Genomic DNA, 20,306 nt, shown 5'->3' with positions numbered 1-20,306 from the left:
CATTAACTAAAATAACATTGCATCTTCTTACCGCATGACTGTTGTATTTGATTTTCTAGAGGGACTTCATGTTATTATTTACTCATTCAAAATTACTTTAGAAATGCAATTTTTTGTCCATGAGGACTGAAGTGCCGTAAGACTGTTGCATTAGATTCTTATCCTCAATGAATAAAAGCAGGCGGCCGAAGGTTGGAGGCCGCACTCTTCCATTTCAATTTCAGAATTCACTACTTTGATGACCTGAACTTCCAGGGGTAAAACATCCAGCCGATTCAATCATTCAATGATCACACAGGTTAACGTTGAGATGCATGCATCTGAATGAAAATGATATGCAGTGGCAACATCTAACAAGTAGAATGGAATTTGTATTCTGGATGCAAATGCAATTTGTACACACACAATTTGGAAGCAATCAGTCAGCAATTGTGGCCTGGCTTTCAGATTTATTTAGCAAGAAAACAACAGCCAACAATGTGCCAGATATGTCAATTTGCTGTGCTCTCAACTCCAGGGCAGCACCAATCCGCAGATAGTATGCAGGTTGCATCGAGTCCCACATGAACTAAGGTTATTGAAACAATTCAATGACATGCGTCCCTACAAATTGATCGATCAGGGCACTAGAGCCACAAGGCATGTTACGTGGATTTGGATCCATAAAAGAAGATATAGTTTACAATCATAATTGGTTATGCGCACCCATGACATAATGGGGAAAGAACTCCAGGCGTAATTTAAAAGTAGCTTGGGTTCAGCCTGAAAAAATTAAACCTGACAGGGCACAAGCCCGAGACTTCTGAACTGATTCAAACTGAAACCCAGATCCAATCCATGCTTTCTCCAAGAAAAGATGAGGTCCCCATCCTGGAGAACACAACAGCAGACAGCCTGGCCTATGGCCAAAAGACTCCAAGCAGTACTGGATGTCAGGATCAAAGTTGTTCACTTCAGTGCGTGACAATGCAAGTCGAACAATGTGCTAGCCATGAGCCTCGCTTGGTCTGACCAAGGTCAGGGCACTGGGTGCAATACAAACCCTTCTTGACCTGGCTGACTTTGGTCTCGCAGCCTCATGCCAAAAACCTGGTCATTCTCATAATTCCATACTGAGGAAGGCTTGGTGGGATCAGGCTCAACAAAGATTACAGAGCTAATGACCGGACTGTCTGCAATCAATTCACCCTTGATTCTGCAAGATGTTTCAGTTTAATAGCAGCAACAATCCTGCTGAAGCATCATGAGCCAACAATAAGTATTTACACCATTAAAGGTATAGGTGCATTATCTTTGAAGAACTTATGACACCAACATAAAGGATGTCCTTAACAGTTAAAACCATAACCAGAAATTTCTCAAAAAAAAAAGAGGCATAAAAAAGATGACACTTAAATACTGAAATTACATTCAAATATAAAGCAATAGCTCATTCAAGCTCTTCAGATCTCCAAAATAAGGCATCTGTCTTGACTAGATCATTCAATGTTTCATGTCTACCTTTGCTGATCTGACATCATGTTATAGTCCAGTTACTCATAAATTTCTCAAGTACCCAAAATTGTCTACAATAATCGAGACATTCAAGATTCAGAACTTTAAAATGCAAACTCTTGCATATTTTTCGAGTATAATTGAGCATTTAAGTTGATCTTTTAGCAAGCTCTTTGGAACAATGTAAAAGGCAGTTAAGTGTTAATGTGGCTGGCAGAATACAAGCACAGAATGTGACCAGTAATGTCGACAAGATGAGGGTATGAATACACATCTAAATTAAAGCAAAATTAATTACATCTTATGGTTTGAATTTCATTTTGCAAGTATGAATGTTGAATTTGACAGTGATTGCAAAGCCATACCTACATATTGAATTGACAGCATGGAGGTATTTATGAGGGCTTCTAAATAAATACTTGGTGACTCCATAGACAGGTGTTTGAATGCCACTTTATGACCAAAGACTAGAGAAGGAAGACACCCTACCAAGCCATTTCATTAAACAAATGAAAAGACAGAAATACGAAGAACCATACCCCCCTCCTCCACCAAAAAAAAAAAAGAAGATAAGAAAAAGAAACAGAAAAAATTGGTCAGCCAAAAGAATTTTTCCCTTAACTCACTGATTTCTGCATCTGTTCTACCAGAAGAAACTCTGGTCTAGTCAGAAATTCATGAATGGATCTACTTTCAGACTTTTTTTGTCTGAGAAATAATTATTATATCAGCAACGGATCAAACATAAGTTTACCATAAATCACCTGGGTTGATGAAGTTACTCTCAAACAAATTGTACATAACCCAAAAGAAAGAAAGAAAAGAAAAATAAATTGTACCACCTACAACAATAAGAGTGGCAGCCCTGATTAGGTTGTAGAAGTTAGCCATAATAATTTTGGACAGAAATGAGACATCATGGCATATTAGGCACAACCACCTAGGAAAAGTCAAGAGATTTGCAGGCAAGTTGTTGGCATACCATATTTGTTGTTCTTTAGAATTTTGAGTTGTTGAGCTAAAAGACTTCTGTAAACTCTGAGAGTTCTGGAAGATGCCCAGATCAACACAACTATCAGCCACCACAATGTAACTTTTACTTTTCATATAGGGAAGCAAAATAGGTGTGGTTTAACTGCAACTCTTTTCTGAACTTACATGTACAACTTATGTTGATGTATATTTCCACTAAAATGACCGTACTAATTAGTAGCCACAGTTCGTCAATAGACTACTAATATGCATTCCTCAAGTTACAAAGAAACCAAATGACTTGTGAGCTTTACATAGCGTAATTTAACAAGCGGAAGCATGAATATGTCAAGCTAAAAAAGGATGAGATGTATCAGGTTATATTGTGTCAAAAGATTTGTTTAAGGCATTCATAAATTATTTCATTTCATATTTACTTCGATTAATTTTCTGCAAACAATTTGAGTATTTGGTGCATGACATTATATTTTCAATAAAACTTTCAGATTTCGACACTGTCAGAGCCAATATGTACACTATTTTCTGAATAGGATGATTTTAGTACTGTGTCTGAGATTCCAATAGCTCACAATCTTTTGTGCAACTACAGTATGCAAAATGCTCTAGACACCTGAACAATCCTCCAACTGAAAATTGGGAGAGGGAGAAGATCCCTAAGCACAAACTTCTAACAAATAACCATAACCAGCTTATTTATCCGATAATTTAGTGATCTGAGACAACTATCAGCTCAGTTTGTAATGCATGACTAGTCCAATGACAAATCACAATTACATTCAAGTTGATAAAGGCATCAAATATCCAATCAAATAAGGAAAACAAAAAACTTCAGATTCTTCACCTTTAAATAGAGACCAAGTTGGCCATCTTTTGGCGAACCAAGTGAAGAGAACCCCAAGATCACTTGAAAGAACATTCCTAAAAAGACCTACAGATCAACAAAAGGCATATCCTCACTAATGCTGAGCTATGTCTGACACATATAAGGCAAGACACCTAGTTCTATTTTAAATTCACTCTCTACATTCTCAAAAAAAGAATGAGGTTGTTGTCCTTGTATTTCAAGAACAGACATAGTCATTAAGCTCCAATACCAATAAGGAGGATTAACTCGGAATGCATATCCTTCTATCATAATCCCCAATGCTTTATGACACAGCATAACACTCCATGGCCATGGCTTTCTGAAAATGAAGTGCCCTGCTTACATCAACCAGAAATATTGGCACTTGGCCCTAATTTTTGGAATATTCTGTAAAATTAAAAGAAAATAGAAAAGAAACTTATAACAAGTGGTGCCACATCAATCCTTAACTTTCTCAACTGCTAAAGAACATCAGTATAAAGTGCCCAAATTTTTTTGGTGAAGGGTCACAAAACTCATAACTATCTCTTTATTAATGTAGTATATTGAATGATGGGTTTCCTGGTAAAGTGATATTGACCAGTCAATCAATGAATAATCATCAGAATATTTTAAAATATTTTTTTGTTTTCTTATTTCATGTCTTGGATTTTGTGGAAGTCTATTTATGTTGAGATATTGACAGGCTAAAGTCTCAGGAGAGCTAATTCCAAGGTTCACCTCCACCAAGCTCTGAGGTACTGAGACAGCAATGGACCTACAAGCCCCAATTCCTAACCCGTCTCTGTCTCTTGGCTCCCCTCCCCACCATTCTCCTTTCCTCCTCTCAGTAGTTCATTGATAAACTAAGGGCTGGTGCATGTTATATTATTCAAGACTGTTACAGGGGGGGTCCTTAAGGCAGTAGCCAGACAAGTTTTGCAAGCGTCAGTGCCAGTGGCTGAACTGGGAGCAGCTTGGAAAGGATTACGACACAGCCTATGAGCAGCTTGGTTGCAGGAATATTTGACTGAAGGGTGACTCTGCTACCATTGTCAGTGGGGTGTGCAGATTGCATAGGTCAGATGCCAACAATCCCTTGTTGCAGGACATGTAGTTTATTATCAACACCCTGGAACGGTTCTGAGCTAGCATATCTATAGAGATAACCAACCAGCACATTGCTTAGCTGGAATGGACCAAGGGGAAGACATGGACATATCCTCCCATGCCTGTCTAGCTCTTCCACTGGAAGAACTTGTTGGAGCTGATTTGATTGAATTCTCTTATTCAGATATTCTGAGTTGAGGTATAGCATCTCTTTTCATCAATAAAATAAAATAAAATCTAAAATCATTGACTTATGGTCCCATTTCATCCCTCTCTTTCTTTAGGATTAATATCACATGAGTGATGTTAAGACCACATCACCCAATCCAATCTTTAAGTTCATAAAGGCTCTTTTTAGTATTTTAACAACAGCAGACAACTCCTTGATAGTATGAAAAATTAAATCCATTGAGTTTTAGAGCTGTCACTGGCGCAACTCGGGAATAGCTTCTTGAGCTCAAATTCTTTCTTTTTACCAATTTTGCATACTTTCAGCCAATGTAGAAATCTACAAATCAACAAGAAGGGATATATTCAAGACCTTTTCTGAATCTAACTTCTTGTAACAGGCAAAAACTTGAATAACATCCTTGTTCTATGCAATCCATACACTATCTACCTATAGTATGTTTATGGCTCAAAGTGAAACAGACATTTAGTGATCATAACATCTATCCTTGCAGCATTTGCCATATAAGGTTATTATCATTTCTGATCCTGTTTACTCTAAGAATCAATATCTTTGACTCTAATGAATCCCTTTAAAATTGTATTTTACAAGTTATGCTCATTTTTAACTGATTCATAGTCTCTGTTTTGTAATTTGCCTTATTTTCCCTACCACCAGATTTCTCTAAAAAAAAGAAAGAAAGAAAGAAAGAAAGAAAAGGAGAAACTTCATACAAAGTTCTTATGTTTTGATTCTCTTTCTACCTTTTTGTTAGATAATGCACCAAACAGAAGAACTATTCCTAAAGGAAACATCCAAAGTTCATACAAAACCTCAATAGAAGTGGTCGATCACCTTAAGGTAGTAGCCATCATGCCTCACCCCCCCACCCCCCCCAAAAAAAAAAGAAAGAAAAAAGAAGCTCATATATCAAAAGCACTGGAGATAATTACATAACATTGATTTTCTACATCCTCCAGCTACTTTACAAGATCACATTTTATATGGGTACAATGAGACCATATACATTCATGACAACCTTCAATCTCAATAATACCACTAAATTTAATCAAGGTTGATGTTCTCTTCATTCCATTAGATTACAACGTAACTACATTTCTTCATTTTTTTTTCTTTTTTTATTGCCAATAGCTGGTTCGCACCTCGCTCTCCAGATTGAATGGCACTGTTTCAAACCTAAGTGGCAGTAAATAACCACCTTAATTCTAATAAAAAAAGACTAATTTTTTACAAATTTTTCAACAGATAATATATACTTGATTGTCTACATCTCGTCAAAATTTTATTACTGAAACCATCTAGTCATCCTGATGGAATCATACATCATTGTTCCTAGATTTCCAGCTATCATTCACCATGCTCCTCCTATCCATAGATTGAGGTTTATGAATATTCAAAGAGATAAATCATTATTATAGTTTCTTCCTCCCTAGCCCTTGTCCCTTGCTCCTAGAAAATTTTACTCCAAAGATTATATTTTTATGTCCCTGCCGAAAACAAGTTCTAACCACATTCCCCTTATCTCTCTTCAGTCAATTTGAATATCCTCTCGCCTTCTCCTTCCCTCCTCAGCTTTCACACCCAAATGACAACATGCCACAATTTCACCCAGATGTTACCAAGAGAGCAAAACAACTCATCTTCATCTCCAACCATATCTTAATCAGTATTCAAGCTAGATACAATCTTCCATCAAGCATAAATAAGAAGTTATCAAATAATGAAACATTAAGAACCTGTTTGGCATCACTTTCGATTTCTAGTTTTCAGTTTTCTACAGAACACATAAACCAAAGAAGGAATGGTGTTTGGTAACCCGATTTCTATTTCTAGTTTTTTGAAAGCTCTTTCTCTGTTTCTACAAATTGTGTAAGCTAAAAAATATGGTTTCCATAATGTTTGAAAGCCAAACCGCCCATTACCGCCAGCATTGCCTCTATCGCCGCCGCCACCACTACCCCATCACCCTTTGCTTGCTGTTGGCTGCTGCCGGCAATCACACCACCACATCTCCACCATCATCACCGTAGCCACTACCAAATGCAACTAATGTAACTATCAAACAAGTTTCAGGTTTTTGATTTTCAAAAAAATAAAAATTCCTTTTAATTAAAAAAACCCTAAAAACTAAAAACAAGAAGTAATGCCAAATTAAAGTCTATGATAATGCCTTTACTATTGTCTCAATTAATTGTGCTGCTTTCAAACATTTGATGGTGTGTAATTAGGGTTTCAAGTGGACTGGACTGACCCGCTTCCAGTCCAGAACAGACCTAAAAGTAATCCAGTTAAATCCAAACTAAAGTCATTTGGATTATTCTTCGGTCAAAAACTATGATATATTGGGAAACAGATTGGATATGCATCACTAAGTAACCCAAGTTGAAACTGGACCAACCTGGGAGCACCTCCTTAAACTATTGTAGTTAAACATCAATTTTTCTTGTTGATTATGATTTACATATGATTGTCATTCACTCTTATGTAGAATAAGTTGTCAATAATGCCTATAAAATGGAAACATAAGGGGCTTGGACTCATTATTTTTACTTGATTCGGATATGGATTCGATTTGGGGGGTCTCAATCGGTGATCCAACCCAACCTACTTACAACCCTACAAGTGATGTGATTCAAAATACCAAAAACTTGGAAGAAAGCTTTTTCAGGAAATCCAATTGGAGATCTTTTAGCAAGACCATCATCCTAAATCTAATTTTGAATGGATACATACTCAGCAGTTGGATTCTAACATGAGGATGATAGGTCCTAGCAGTGGCAAAGAGGAAAAGAACGATGGGAATGAAAAGTTTGATTAGAAGCCTCTCTTCAGGTGAGAAAAAACCCATGCACGAATACTCTCCTTTGGGTGAGAGTAAACCCAATACACCAACTACTATTCTCACACCCTTTTTCCTCCCTCATTCTCTCATTTATGGCCCCCTGGATAACTGACTGGCGAAGGAAAAGGCTGTCACGTCGGCGTTTGCTTCCCACGTCCTCATGTTGTACATGTACAACATGGCTTGGCTTTCGTTCCCACTACGACTGTATTCCGCTTCCTCTTAATAACTAACGTTCGCAAAGGTCGGCTGTCACTTCAGAAAACTGCCTTCCACTTCCTATGTCGAAGCTTCCCCATGCATGGCTATCGCTCCCCCGTCTTCGCAACGAAACCATCAACGGACGAGCGATTCTTCCTCCCACTTTCATCTTCCTCATGGTTTACTCCTCCACGTACTCCTCTCCCATGCAGCGCTGTATCTTCGTAAGGGACATGAGTGAAGGCCCTCAGATAACGGGGGTTCGGTCTTCGAATCCGTTTGGGTCGGGGTCGCCCCATGCACCCATCATCCCTCCCGCCTTCAACCTGAACCTTGTCCTCAAGGTTCGCTCGGGAGTAATGCACCTTCAAGAGATCGTATTCTTCCCAGGTGGCATCCTCTTCAGGCAACCATCGCCACTGTACAAAGACCTCTTCGATGATCTTTCCTCCCTTCTTAACCCATCAGTAGTCTTTAATTGTTGTTGGCTCCAACACGGGATGTCCATCTTCTTGAACTGGTGGGGGTCCATTACAGGATATCCGCCCTTCTCCCAACTTTTGTTTAAGAAGGGAGGCATGAAACACCGGATGAACCTTCACATCCTCAGGCAAATCTAGCCGGTGAGCTATTGGCCCGATGCGCTCAAGGATGCGGTATGGCCCGAAATATTTCTGGACGAGTTTCTGATGGGCTCGCCGGAAGATCGGGTGTTGCCGATAAGGTGAAAGTTTCAAAAACACCCATTCCCCCCTCAGTGAAGGAAACTTCCCTGGTCTTTTTGTCGGCCTGCTGCTTCATCCTGACTTGTGCCCATTCCAAGTTGCATTTTAGCTCTCTCATCAGCTGGTCGCGTTCTGCCAAAGTTCGGTCGACCTCATCCACTGCTGAAAGTCCCTCCATGTACCTGATAATCATGGGTGGTGCTCTCTTGTATAGTGCTTGGAAGGGTGTCATTCCGGTAGTGGAGTGAAAGATGGTGTTGTACCAGTACTCCGCCCAAGCTAGATTTTGTTCCCATGTCTTCGGATACTGGCTGCACAAACACTTGAGATATTGCTCGACGCATCTGTTGACGACCTCGGTCTGGCCATCGGATTGAGGATGGTATATTGAGTTCATGCGAAGCGAGGATCCTTGAAGCTTGAAGAATTCATGCCAAAAATTGCTTACGAATACTGGATCCCGATCACTCACGATTGTTCTTGGCATCCCATGCAAACAAGCTACTTGATTGACAAAGAGCTCAGCCACCCCCCGTGCAGTGTAAGGATGGGAGAGGGACAGGAAGTGTGCGTATATGGTGAGCCGATCAACGATGACCAGAATGACATTTTTTTTCCATAGACCACGGTAATCCTTCGACAAAATCCAACGAGATGTCCTCCCAGACCTGGGTTGGCACCAGCAAGGGTTGGAGTAGCCCGGCAGAAACTTGGGCTTCGTATTTATGCTGTTGGCAAGCTGCACACTCGGCCACGAACTTCTGGATGTCCGGCTTCATTGATTCCCAGTAGAAAGCTTGTGCGATTCATTTATAGGTATGTAGGGCTCCGAAGTGCCCCCCAACCTTTGTGTTGTGAAATTCCGCCATGAACTTAGCTCCCAACGGTGATATGGGGGAAATCACAACCCGTCCCTTATAATACAGAATCCCTCCCTTTGTTTGGAAATTCTTCATTTGGTTGGGTGCTGCCTCTAGCTGTTGAGTCTTTTGTTGCAGGTAAGGATCTTCGTGGTTTGCAGTTAGTATCTCCTCCCAGATGTCAAAGAGTGGCCGACTGAGAGCATGAAGTGCACCCTCTTCAGGAAGGCATGATAGGGCATCGGCAGCCGAATTTTCCTTCCCCGACTTACAAATAATTTCATATTCATAGCCCAATAGCTTCGCCACCCACTTTTGCTGCTCCAGGATGCTCACGCGCTGCTTCAGAAAGTACCGTAGGCTCCTCTGGTCAGTGTGGATTTGAAACCTCCTCCCCAGTAGGTATGGTCGTCACATCCGAACGACATCCATAATTGCCACATTTCGTTGGTGTAGGTAGACCATCCTTTCTTGGTGATGCTCAGTGCTTTGCTCATGTAAGCAACAGGCCTCCCATCTTGAGTTAACACGGCTCCAATTCCCTTCTCAGATGCATCGGTTTCAATCACGAATGTCTCGGAGAAGTTGGGAACGGCGAGCACTGGGGTAGTCGTCATCGCTTGCTTGAGGTGGTGGAACGCCTGCTCGGCTTGGGGATTCCATTGAAACTGTCCCTTTCTCAGTAATATGGTTAGGGAGCAGCAATAATGTCATAGTTCTTAACGAATTTTCGATAGCATCCTATCAGTCCAAGGAAGCCTCTCAGTTCCGTCACGGTTGTGGGTCGTGGCCAATCCTATATTGCTTGTACCTTGGTGGCATCCACCTGCACTCCCCTGGCCGAAACAATATGCCGAAGATAATCAACCTGCTGCTGTCCAAACAAGCACTTGGAGGGTTGCAGGTAGAAACAGTGGTCGGCAAGGATGCTTAAGGTAGTGTCGAGGTGAGTCAGGTGAAGCTCTCAGGTGGCGCTATATACCAGAATATCGTCGAAAAATACCAGGATGAACTTACGCAAATGCTCCCAAAAATGGAGTTCATTGCTGCCTGAAATGTTGTAAGAGCGTTGCACAGTCCGAAGGGCATCACCAAGTACTCGAAGTGGCCGTGGTGCGTGCGGAAAGCCGTCTTGTGGACATCCTCGGGTTGTATTCAGATCTGGTGGTACCCTGCCCGAAGGTCCAGCTTGGTGAAGAAATAAGCTCTGTGCAGCTCGTCCAGCATGTCATCGACGGAGGGGATAGGAAACCTATCCTTGATGGTGATAGCATTGAGAGCCCTATAGTCTATGCAGAATCGCCAGGTATCGTCCTTTTTTACTAACAGGACGGGAAAGAGAAGGGGCTTTGGCTCTCCCTAATAATCCCGACGTCCAACATCTCAGCTACTTGACGTTCGATCTCATTTTTCTGGAAGTAGGCATATCTGTATGGCCGGACGTTAACAGCCGAAGCTCCCTCCTGTAGGGGTATGCAATGGACAAAGGCTCGTTCCAGCGGTAGCCCTCGGGGTTCGTTGAAGAGGGAAGGGTACTTCCTCAGCAGGCTCTAGAGATCCATAGGTAGCTCTTTCCTTTCGGCCTCCAGTTGGTGTTCCCCGGAGTTTCTAACCACGATGGCAAATAACTGTGCCCTCCCCTTGATTTCTCGCTGCATGCCTTGGGGATCCAAAGCTCTTGTAGGCCTTGTAGGCTGCCCGATGAGCCCACACTCCCGACTGTTCCATCAAAACTTCATGGTCATCTGCTTCCAGTCGCAGAGTACAGGGCCGAGCATCTCGAGCCACTGTACACCTAGGACAGCGTCCAACCCAACGAGTGGCAATGTATAGAAATTCACCAAGAACTTCTTCCCTTGCAGCTCCAGCTCCACCGACCGGAACATCTTCCGGCATTGGAGGATCTCTCCATTCGCAACCCGGACTCCGAATCTGACTGTTGCGTCAATGAGGAGTTGGAGTTGCTTAGCGATGCGATTGCTAATGAAGTTGTGGGATGATCCGCTGTCGATAAGGACGGTCAACGGATGACCATGGATGCGTGCCACCACCCACATCGTCCTCGGCCCATTCCATCCAGTTAGGGCGTGCAAGGAGATTACCGGTGGTGCTCCTCCTTCATCCTGGTCATCACTTGGTGGTCAACTTCTCCACCACTTGCTCCTTCCTCATACTCCGTTTGATCGGCCTCTATGAGGTGAACCTGGGGAGTCTTGCAACGATGCTCGAGAGTGAACTTTTCATTGCACTTGAAGCAGAGTCCTCGCTTTCGCCGTTGCTGCATCTCCCCCTAGGTGATGCGTCGGACTGGTGTTGGAGCAGGAAGGCAGGGTGTGTTGGTCGGCACGGTTAGGGCCCTGGGGCCACCGATGACACAAAGCCCGACGTGACGTTGAGCATTTCGCTTCTGTTCCAACCTCTCCTCTCTCATGCGAGCAACGGTGATGGCTTCTCGCAACGAATGGGGTTGTCTCATGTGCACCTCCTTGGCTATCTCTTCCTTGAGTCCTCCGACGAAGGTACCGATCGGCGCGTCCTACGGCCAACCACGGACTCGGTTAGCTAGTTTTTCAAACTCCTGTTGATACTCCCTCACCGACCCCTTTGCTGAATATGTGACAACTTTTCGTTGAAGTTCACATATTTGTTGGGCCCGAACCTAGCCAACAGCTCCTCGAACAACTGCCATGTGATCACCAGCCCCTCGTCCCGGTATGCCCGGCGTAACCATTGGCACCAGTGGTTTGCCTCCTCGTCCAGGTAAAATGAGGCCGTGGAAACCCTACGGTTGGCCGGAGTACCTTGGCTGGCAAAGTATTGCTCCGCTCAGTCAAGCCAGACGATCGGATCATCCCCAGTGAACCTCGAAAAATCCATTCTTAGAGGGCGTGGGTACCCGACGGTATCCTCCAACCGCCCATGGCCTCCTTCCCGTCGCGATAGGGGAAGAAGAGTCGACGGCTCCAGCGATGGTTGCTGCGGGACGAAGAGTTGAAGGCTACGGATGGCCTCCAAAACTTCGGTGAAGCGTCCCCCCAATCTCATCTCCACGCCGCGCAGCTCCTCCTGAACAGCCCCCATCTCGACTTCTAGGCGCTCGATCCTCTCCTTGTTCAACATCTTCCGGCTCTGATACCAAATAATAGATCCCAGCAGTGGCAAAGAGGAAAAAATCGATGGGAATGAAAGGTTTGATTAGAAGCCTCTCTTCGGGTGAGAGAAAACCCATGCACGAATACTCTCTTTCAGGTGAGAGTGAACCCAATACACCAACTACTATTCTCACACCCTTTTTCCTCCCTCGTTCTCTCATTTATGGCCCCCTTGATAACTGACTGGCGAAGAAAAAGGCTATCACGTCGGCGTTTGCTTTCCACATCCTCATGTTGTGCATGTACAACATGGCTTTCGTTCCCACTACGACTGTATTCCGCTTCCTCTTGATAACTGACGTTCGGAAAGGTCAGCTGTCACTTCAGAAAACTGCCTCCCGCTTCCTACATCGAAGCTCCCCCATGCATGGCTATCGCTCGCCCGTCTTCGCAACAGAACCATCAACAGGCGAGCGATTCTTCCTCCCACTTCCATCTTTCTCGCGGTTTACTCCTCCATGTACTCCCCTCCCATGCGGCGCTATATCTTCGTGTGGGACATGAGTGAAGGCCCCCAGATAACGAGGGTTCGGTCTTCGAATCCGTTTGGGTTGTGGTCGCCCCGTGCACCCATTAGAGCAGAATCTAACCCAAAAAGATCAAAAATCAATAAATCATAAAAAATGTTATAGCTTCAAATTATAAAGAAGGATTTTTTTTATTTTCTTCATGGTTACCATTCTATGCTTCTTCTTATGATTTGGATGTTCAATGTCTTTTAAGTTTTATTATTAAATAAATACACTTCTGTGTTAGGGGCATGTGTCAAATTGTCTTTCTTCCCCCTCTTTTTCTGTTTAACATGAAATTCCAGGTAACACTGCTCCAACCACATGTAATTAGTGCCACCTATGAAAGTAAAGTTCTTACATTTCCAATTTCATCCATATGGTTACAGAAACAAGTATCTAAAAGGTTGGGAAGGAAACATTGCACAAAGGTAGCAGTGGAGAGATTACCAAGGCAAAATCCTCCTGCCTGAAGGAAAGATGCATTCCAGAATATCATCATAAACAACACGCTGAGTCATAAGCATACAGCAATTTGTGATCTTTTTACTTGCTTACTTCTTGCAGCCAAAAGGGCTAGGATTCTGAACCAACTCCACAATTCCAATATCAAAGGGAGATAAAAAGGATGTCCAATATAACTAATGCCTCTAACATCAACCATAAGACAGGATAACATAATATGGGGGCATATTATTTGATTACCATGAAGACCTATTGCCATCCTCCTAAATCACCTCAGAAGCAATCAAGTGTCTTATCAATCAGATAGTGGCACCAAAACCTAACTGGCCACAGGCTGTCAACTTCTGATTTCAAGTAGCAATTTAGAAACCCTCAGATCTCCACAGCAATTGCAGCGGAGTGCACATCAGTCCCCTTTGCTGATCACCAAGCAAGGGGCATAATAGAGCATGACAAGTGCACTTGGTGATATACTCCATGTCCATTTATCCACCTCGTTTGAGGTATTGAAGTACGCCAAAACATGATTCTTAGCAATATACAAGAATTTCAGTAAACAAGAATTAGGGTCATTCAGGTCTGGAAAAGACTGAGTCCCTTAGTCGTACCCATTTGCCAAACTGCAAGGAACATTATGTTCTGGTGTCCCTCTGAAGCTGCACTGTAGTCTAAGAAATCGGAATCAGCATTTGTCTCATTAAAAATAATACTCAGTTGAAAGCTATAGCGCTGGTTGCACAATTTGCTAAAACAACCTTTTGCAAACCTTCCAGATCTAATGGATCACCTTCCACAGAGCCAATGAAGCATGGTCTCAGCTACAGACAGTAAAATCTCATGCGAACTCTGTGACTGATGCTGATTTCCCAGACAGAACCAGTATATCTAATATATCATCTTCTTGCAAACCATGGCCTCTATCTGAGTGTTCATCCAGTCAACATTCTCAAAAGAATGTGGTACATGTCTGATTGTATCACAAGGAAGGCAGAGTATCAATGCAGAATCCACTACCTAATGTTCAACTACTGGCAACCAAAAAACTGAGGTCAATATATATGAAAGAAATTAACCACCCAACATTCCTCCATGAAATAGATAGCAGCACTTCTTGAGTCCCATTTCACTGCAAGAATAACTAAAATCCATCAGTTTAAGATGACATAACACCTGCCTTATTAAGATGGTGTTTGTTACTCAAAGATTATGTAATATTTTAATGCTTTGAAACATGAAACGAAATTGTTAAGGGATGAAAACAAATGTCTAAAACTTTAAAGATATATATATAATAGAGAATCACTGTATCAGAGGCAGGAAATTCTTGATCGGTAGCAAGAGGGAATGCTAGGTTTTTATATTGGAGACACAATGCTTCAAGTTAAAAAGGAAAAAATAAGCCAGTAACATTGTTTTCTAGGAAGCTGATTCCCTTGGAGTGTTTTAACCAACAGACCAATCTTTAGCAACTAGGAACAATAGCATACATCTGATTTCACCGAGTTTAATTTACAATGAAGTGGAAACAGTAGGTTTCATAGTCCCAATATTCTCAGTAGCTCACTATGAATCCAAAGAACAGTATTGACAATTATAGAAGAAAAGGATATACAGAATCTGGAATACTAACCCAAACAAGATTATTTATAATAAATGTGTACATCCATCATGCTTATACATTCAACTCGACCCCATTTTCTGAATGCGTAGGTACTACCAATTGAAGATATAAATGGAAAAAAAAAAGAAGACGACTTACAGTCTCCATTTGAAAATACTGATGTTTTTTTATGTTTTTAACAAATATATCAAATTTCATTATATTGAACTCTTCAAATAAGTTTGTGTCTATGTAAGTTTATGTTTATCATGTACTGTCTCGAGTCAGGTAGCATTAAATTACATTAGGCTATAGGTTCCCTTTTTCAAGTTCTATCTAATTCGACGTGCCCTCAGAACTACTAGGATCATGATCATATAGCTCTTCGTATAGGGACTAGTTTTGGATTCTCCCTATATATGATGCACCTGCTTGCATGCTCATATGCATGTGTGTGTACAAATAGATTCCACTGAAATCTCTTAAATAAAACGCTCCATATGTCTTAAAATATAAAAATGTCTATGTACAGCTGCCCAAAAATAAAAATAATTTAAATGTAAGTGATTAGTACCACTTGAAAAGATAGCAGAATTTTTTGTGCCTTTTGTCACCAATATTTGTAATGTCTTCCTACCATGGACTTTCTGGATAGAAAGGAAAGAAAGAACTAAGAAAGAGATTTCCAATATTACAAAGAGGAAAAGAATCCAAGTGATAGCATTTTAAATAAAAGAAATGAATGAGATCACTGAAGATATAGTAACTTGCCTGTTTTGAATTATGGTGCAATAAACCAGGGCTGTCTAACTTCATCCCAGAGAATGCTTCATCAATAATCTCGTGAAGTTCTTATACCACCAATATACTATCATATGTGACATGGTAAAGAACATCCAGAAGAATGTATTCTCTTATTCCCTTGGCTTTCTCGGTTTTCACTTGTTCATCCAAGGAAAAATATGCATGCTATGTACCATATGGATAAGTACGGCACAAGAAAACCAGAAACAAAGATCACCCCTCAATTTCGCTCACTGCCTCATTAATTACTTCTCGAATATCCCTGGCAATCATAGCATATGTTTGAGAGCTAGGAGAGCAGTGTCTTTCCTCCATGATAGATAACATCTCAGAGCATATGTTGATATAGCCCTTTTTAAGTAGACCATCAATAAGAATTTTCCATGCAACTTCATCACAATTATAACCCCTCTCAAGAGAGTCACCAAACAGCATTTTAGCCTTCTCAAAGTCTCCTTCATCACAAAGCCCTGAAAGAAGAAGCTGGTAGGATTCCAAGTGAGGTAGATAACCACATTCTACCATGGATCCTATGAATGTTGATGCCTCGGAGTACTTTTTCACTTTGCAGCAGCAATTAATTAAAGAGGTGTAGATGTCTTCATTGGGCGGTATCCCTCTTTCCTTCATTTGAGAAAGTAGCATATATGCTTCTTCCAACCGGCACTCTTTGCAGAACCCCGAAATGAGAACATTGTATATGACCACATTAGGAGTGCAACCGTGCTTCATCATCTCCTGCAAAAGCTCCAATATAGTATCTATCTCTAATATTCTCCATAGGTCAGATGCATTGGCAAAGACACTGTTAGCCTGCTTCCTCTTGATGAGATGCTTGAGTAAAACTGAATAAGTCCAGTAATTGGGCACACATGCAGCATCCATCATGTCCTTGAGAACAGAAAATGCTCGATCCATATATCCCATATTCCCACACCCATCAATCAATGTGTTATAAGTCATCAAATCTGGATGAACACCTTCTTTTTTCATTTCTAGCATCACACTTTCTGCCTCTTCTACTCTTCCTTCGCTGCAGTAGGCACGGATGAATACTGTGTAGGTGATAGCATTTGGCTTACACCCTGAAGAAACCATTTGCTGAAGCATCCTTTTAGCACATTCACATTCCCCTTTCTTGAGCATTTCATCAATAAGAATCGTATAGGTGACAGTCGTGGGCTCTATTCCCTTTTCAAACATATCATCTAGTAATGACAAGGCTTCTTGCAATTTTTTTTCTTTGCACAACCCGTCTATCAAAACACTATAGGTGTATGAATCTGGCAAGCAGTCCTTAGAAACCATTTCCTCTAGCAGTGAATGAGCAAAATCGAGCTTTCCAGCTTTACATAAACCATCTATTAAAGCAGTATACATCACCTTGTTTGCCCTTACCTCCTCCTTAGCAACAGACTTAAAGAGTGAGTAAGCTTCTTCAATTCTCCCACTTTTGCAAAGGGCATCTATTATGATAGAGTATGTCTGTTGATCAGGCACCAAACCATTCACTTCCATAGAATCAAGTAGTCTAAAAGCACTATCTATATGACCCTCCTTGCATTGCCCATGAATCAAAGCAGTATATGTAATAAGGCCTGGAGATAACCCACTCTCAAGCATCTTACTCAACAAAGCCATTGCCTTGTGCACCTTCCTCTCCTGACAAAACCCATATATCAACTCATTATATGTCCAAGCATTTGGCCGACAGCCATTTGACTCCATCAATTCCACAATCTCCAATGCATCATCAACCTTTCCTCTCTTACAATACCCATCCATCAAAGCAGTGTAGGTGACAACATTAGGCTCCAAGCCTTTCTCAAACATCTCGTCTAGCATGCTTTTCGCATCATGTAGCCTATTATCCTTACAAAGGCTATCAATCATCTTTGTATAAGTCCAAGCATCTGGTTTGCACCCATTCAACTCCATCAGTTTCATAACCCTACAAGCATCAACAAATTTTCCCTGCTTGCAATACCCATCAATCAATGCAGTGTAAGTAAATACATTGGGAGACGAGTCTTTCTCAATAGCCTCATTCAACATGGTTTCAGCATCCTCGAGGCGATTCTCCTTAGAAAGCTTATGAATCATCACTGAATATGTCCAAGCATCTGGCTTACAGCCCTTCGATTCCATCAGTTTCATAATCCTCAAAGAAGCCTCTAGGTTTCCGTCTTTACAGTACCCATCGACTAAAGCATTGTAGGTCACGGTGCTAGGGACCAAACCCCTGCCAGAAATCTCACTCAGCAATGATTCAGCATCCTCAACCTTGCCCTCCTTGCAGAGGCCGTCGATCATCACTGTGTAAGTGTGCACATTCGGGCAGCAGCCATCATCACCCATCTTTGAGAACAGCACAAAAGCTTTGTCAATCCAGCGGGCCTCACAGAGCCCGTGGACAAGAATGGTGTATGAGAATTCATTCCTCTGGCAGCCCATCTGCGGCATCATCACGAAGACCCAACAAGCCCTATCCAAATCCTTATTTTTACAGTAGCATAAGATCAAAGAATTGTAAGTAAAGGTATCGGGTTTCAATCCTGCTTCCAATAAGTACCTTAAATACTGCTTTGCCTCAGCAATATTCCCTTCCTTGCAGTGTGCCTTGATAATCGTATTGCATGTAATGATATCCGGCAAGATCCAATCTTTAACAATCTGTTGGTATAAATCCTTCATCTCATCAGTAATTGAGAATCTCTCGAGGGACCTTAACAGCATGTGATAGCATCGGAGCGACGGCCTGAAGCCGGCGCAGCCACCTGCTCGACGAAAGGCTCTAATGGAATTTATGGTGGAGCGCATATCTTTGGCAGAATTGCACGACTTAACCATAGAGACGATGATCTTCTCGGCATTGACGGGGGATTTGGAGCGAAGGAGGTTACCAAGGAGGGCAGCATAGGAGTCTACGTTGTTGCGGTAGCCAGGCCGCTGGCCAACCCAGTGGAAGAAGGCGAGGGCGGTCTCTGGGTCGAGAGGGCGGGTCCGCAGGAGCTCAGCGACGTGCAGTGGGGTGAGGGAGGGGGCCAATCGTTTCAGGGTGCGGCTCCGGCGCCAGTGCCGGCGGGAGAGGATGGAGGAGAGCTGAGCGAGGAGATGGGAGTCCAGTATTGGGCTTTCTGGGCTTGGGGTTTCCGGGGCGGCGGCGACGGACGAGGAGGAAGGAAAAGAGAAGGGTCGCCGGGGGAGGTAGACGGGGAATGCAGAAGAGGAAGAGGGGTGGAGGAGAGGGACGGTAGACTCACCGGGGGTGATGGCAGCGGTCCATCTACTTCTCATGGCAGTGGGTATTAGGGTTTAAGGGTTTCGGGTCGCCGCCGCTCGCGGTGCTGCGGCCTTAAAGGACCGCCGAAGAGGAGCGGCCTCGGAAAAAGAAAGCTTTTTGTTGAGCCTGAATGTCCTCAAGTTTGGTTAAACCGGAAGCAAAATAGAAATAGCTATTTGGTTCGCAGCTAAAATTGAAATTAATATCAGAATGGGATTTAAGTATGTAAGAAAATTTGAGATTGAATTTTGAAAGAAAAAAAAAAAAAAAAAAAGCATTCCCATTTTTCCTTAAAATCAGAACAAAAATAGAACTCCTTCAAGAATCATAATAGAAATAAAACTTTCTCCAACCATACGGGTCATCCAATCCCATTTCTATTCCAAATTTTAACCCGCTCTGACCAAATATTAATTTAAAAAAAGGTAAGGAGAAAATAAATAGCTCTAAATTGCAGCTATGGTAAGGAACATAATGTTCACTATAGTAGCTCTAGGGCACCTTGATTTATGCAATAGTGGCCATATGTTGCAATTGAACTAATGATGATGGTTTATGTACATTATGCTGTTTATACAAGATTAAGTAACAATGATAATGATTGAATTTTAATCATGCTATTAATTAAATTAGGCTTTTAGATCCAAATAGTAGCAGATTGGAAAAGAAAAAGGATTTATTTGGCCAACAAAATAATGTTTGATCAAAAATGTTGGTATTTGATAATGGTCCAATATTTTTTGTTAATTAGCGATTAATAATTTTATTACAATACAATAACAACATATCGTTGATAATAGTTTTATTTTTCAAGTAAATAGTAATTTATCATAATATTATAATAATTAACTTTCTAGTATTATTATTGTTGCTGGAAATTGGACCCGGGGGCGGTCGTCCGTCGAGGAGAGGGAGCAGCGATGGGTGCAGGAGAGCGGCGGTCCGTCGGCGGGCGGCGTCCTCCGTCGGGGTGCCTGCAGAAAAGCCGGTGGCCGGGTCTTCCGGCGCCGGCCCTCCGATGCTTAAGTCAGAGGGGGGCAATCAGTGTATAAAGGAGAGAGAAAGCAGTATATTTTGAGTTTTCTGTGTCCAACCCCCCATCTGAGAAGCGAGGGTTCCCTCTTATAGGGAGTCGGTGTACCTGTGATGTGATGAGGCGAGGCCGTCGTACGGCTCGGCATGTTGCTTGGACTGGCAAACGATCGGGCGAATCATTGCATTAATGTCGAAAATG

The 20,306-nt window shown here is 42.1% G+C and overlaps 1 protein-coding gene across 3 annotated transcripts; it reads right to left on the bottom strand.

The window, feature by feature from the left end:
• Positions 1-351: 351 nt before the first annotated feature.
• Positions 352-19,211, bottom strand: LOC103716464 (pentatricopeptide repeat-containing protein At5g65560-like). 3 transcript variants are annotated; one of them, XM_039130370.1, is made up of 4 exons: positions 15,757-19,211; positions 15,560-15,632; positions 13,371-14,511; positions 352-1,233 (listed from the first exon to the last, which is right to left on the bottom strand). In XM_039130370.1, exon 1 carries the CDS (start codon positions 19,084-19,086, stop codon positions 16,003-16,005), a length of 3,084 nt encoding a protein of 1,027 aa, XP_038986298.1. In that variant the 5' UTR covers positions 19,087-19,211; the 3' UTR covers positions 352-1,233; positions 13,371-14,511; positions 15,560-15,632; positions 15,757-16,002. The 3 variants fall into 3 exon arrangements, with proteins under 3 accessions (XP_038986298.1, XP_017700531.2, XP_038986297.1); XM_017845042.3 differs by having other exon boundaries at positions 352-1,230; XM_039130369.1 differs by lacking the exon at positions 15,560-15,632 and having other exon boundaries at positions 352-1,230.
• Positions 19,212-20,306: the final 1,095 nt, after the last annotated feature.

Source organism: Phoenix dactylifera, chromosome 1, assembly GCF_009389715.1.
Source record: "Phoenix dactylifera cultivar Barhee BC4 chromosome 1, palm_55x_up_171113_PBpolish2nd_filt_p, whole genome shotgun sequence".
Taxonomy (NCBI): Eukaryota; Viridiplantae; Streptophyta; class Magnoliopsida; order Arecales; family Arecaceae; genus Phoenix; species Phoenix dactylifera.
The sequence above is the reverse complement of the archived record's forward strand: the minus strand, read 5'-3'. Positions and strand labels throughout refer to the sequence as shown.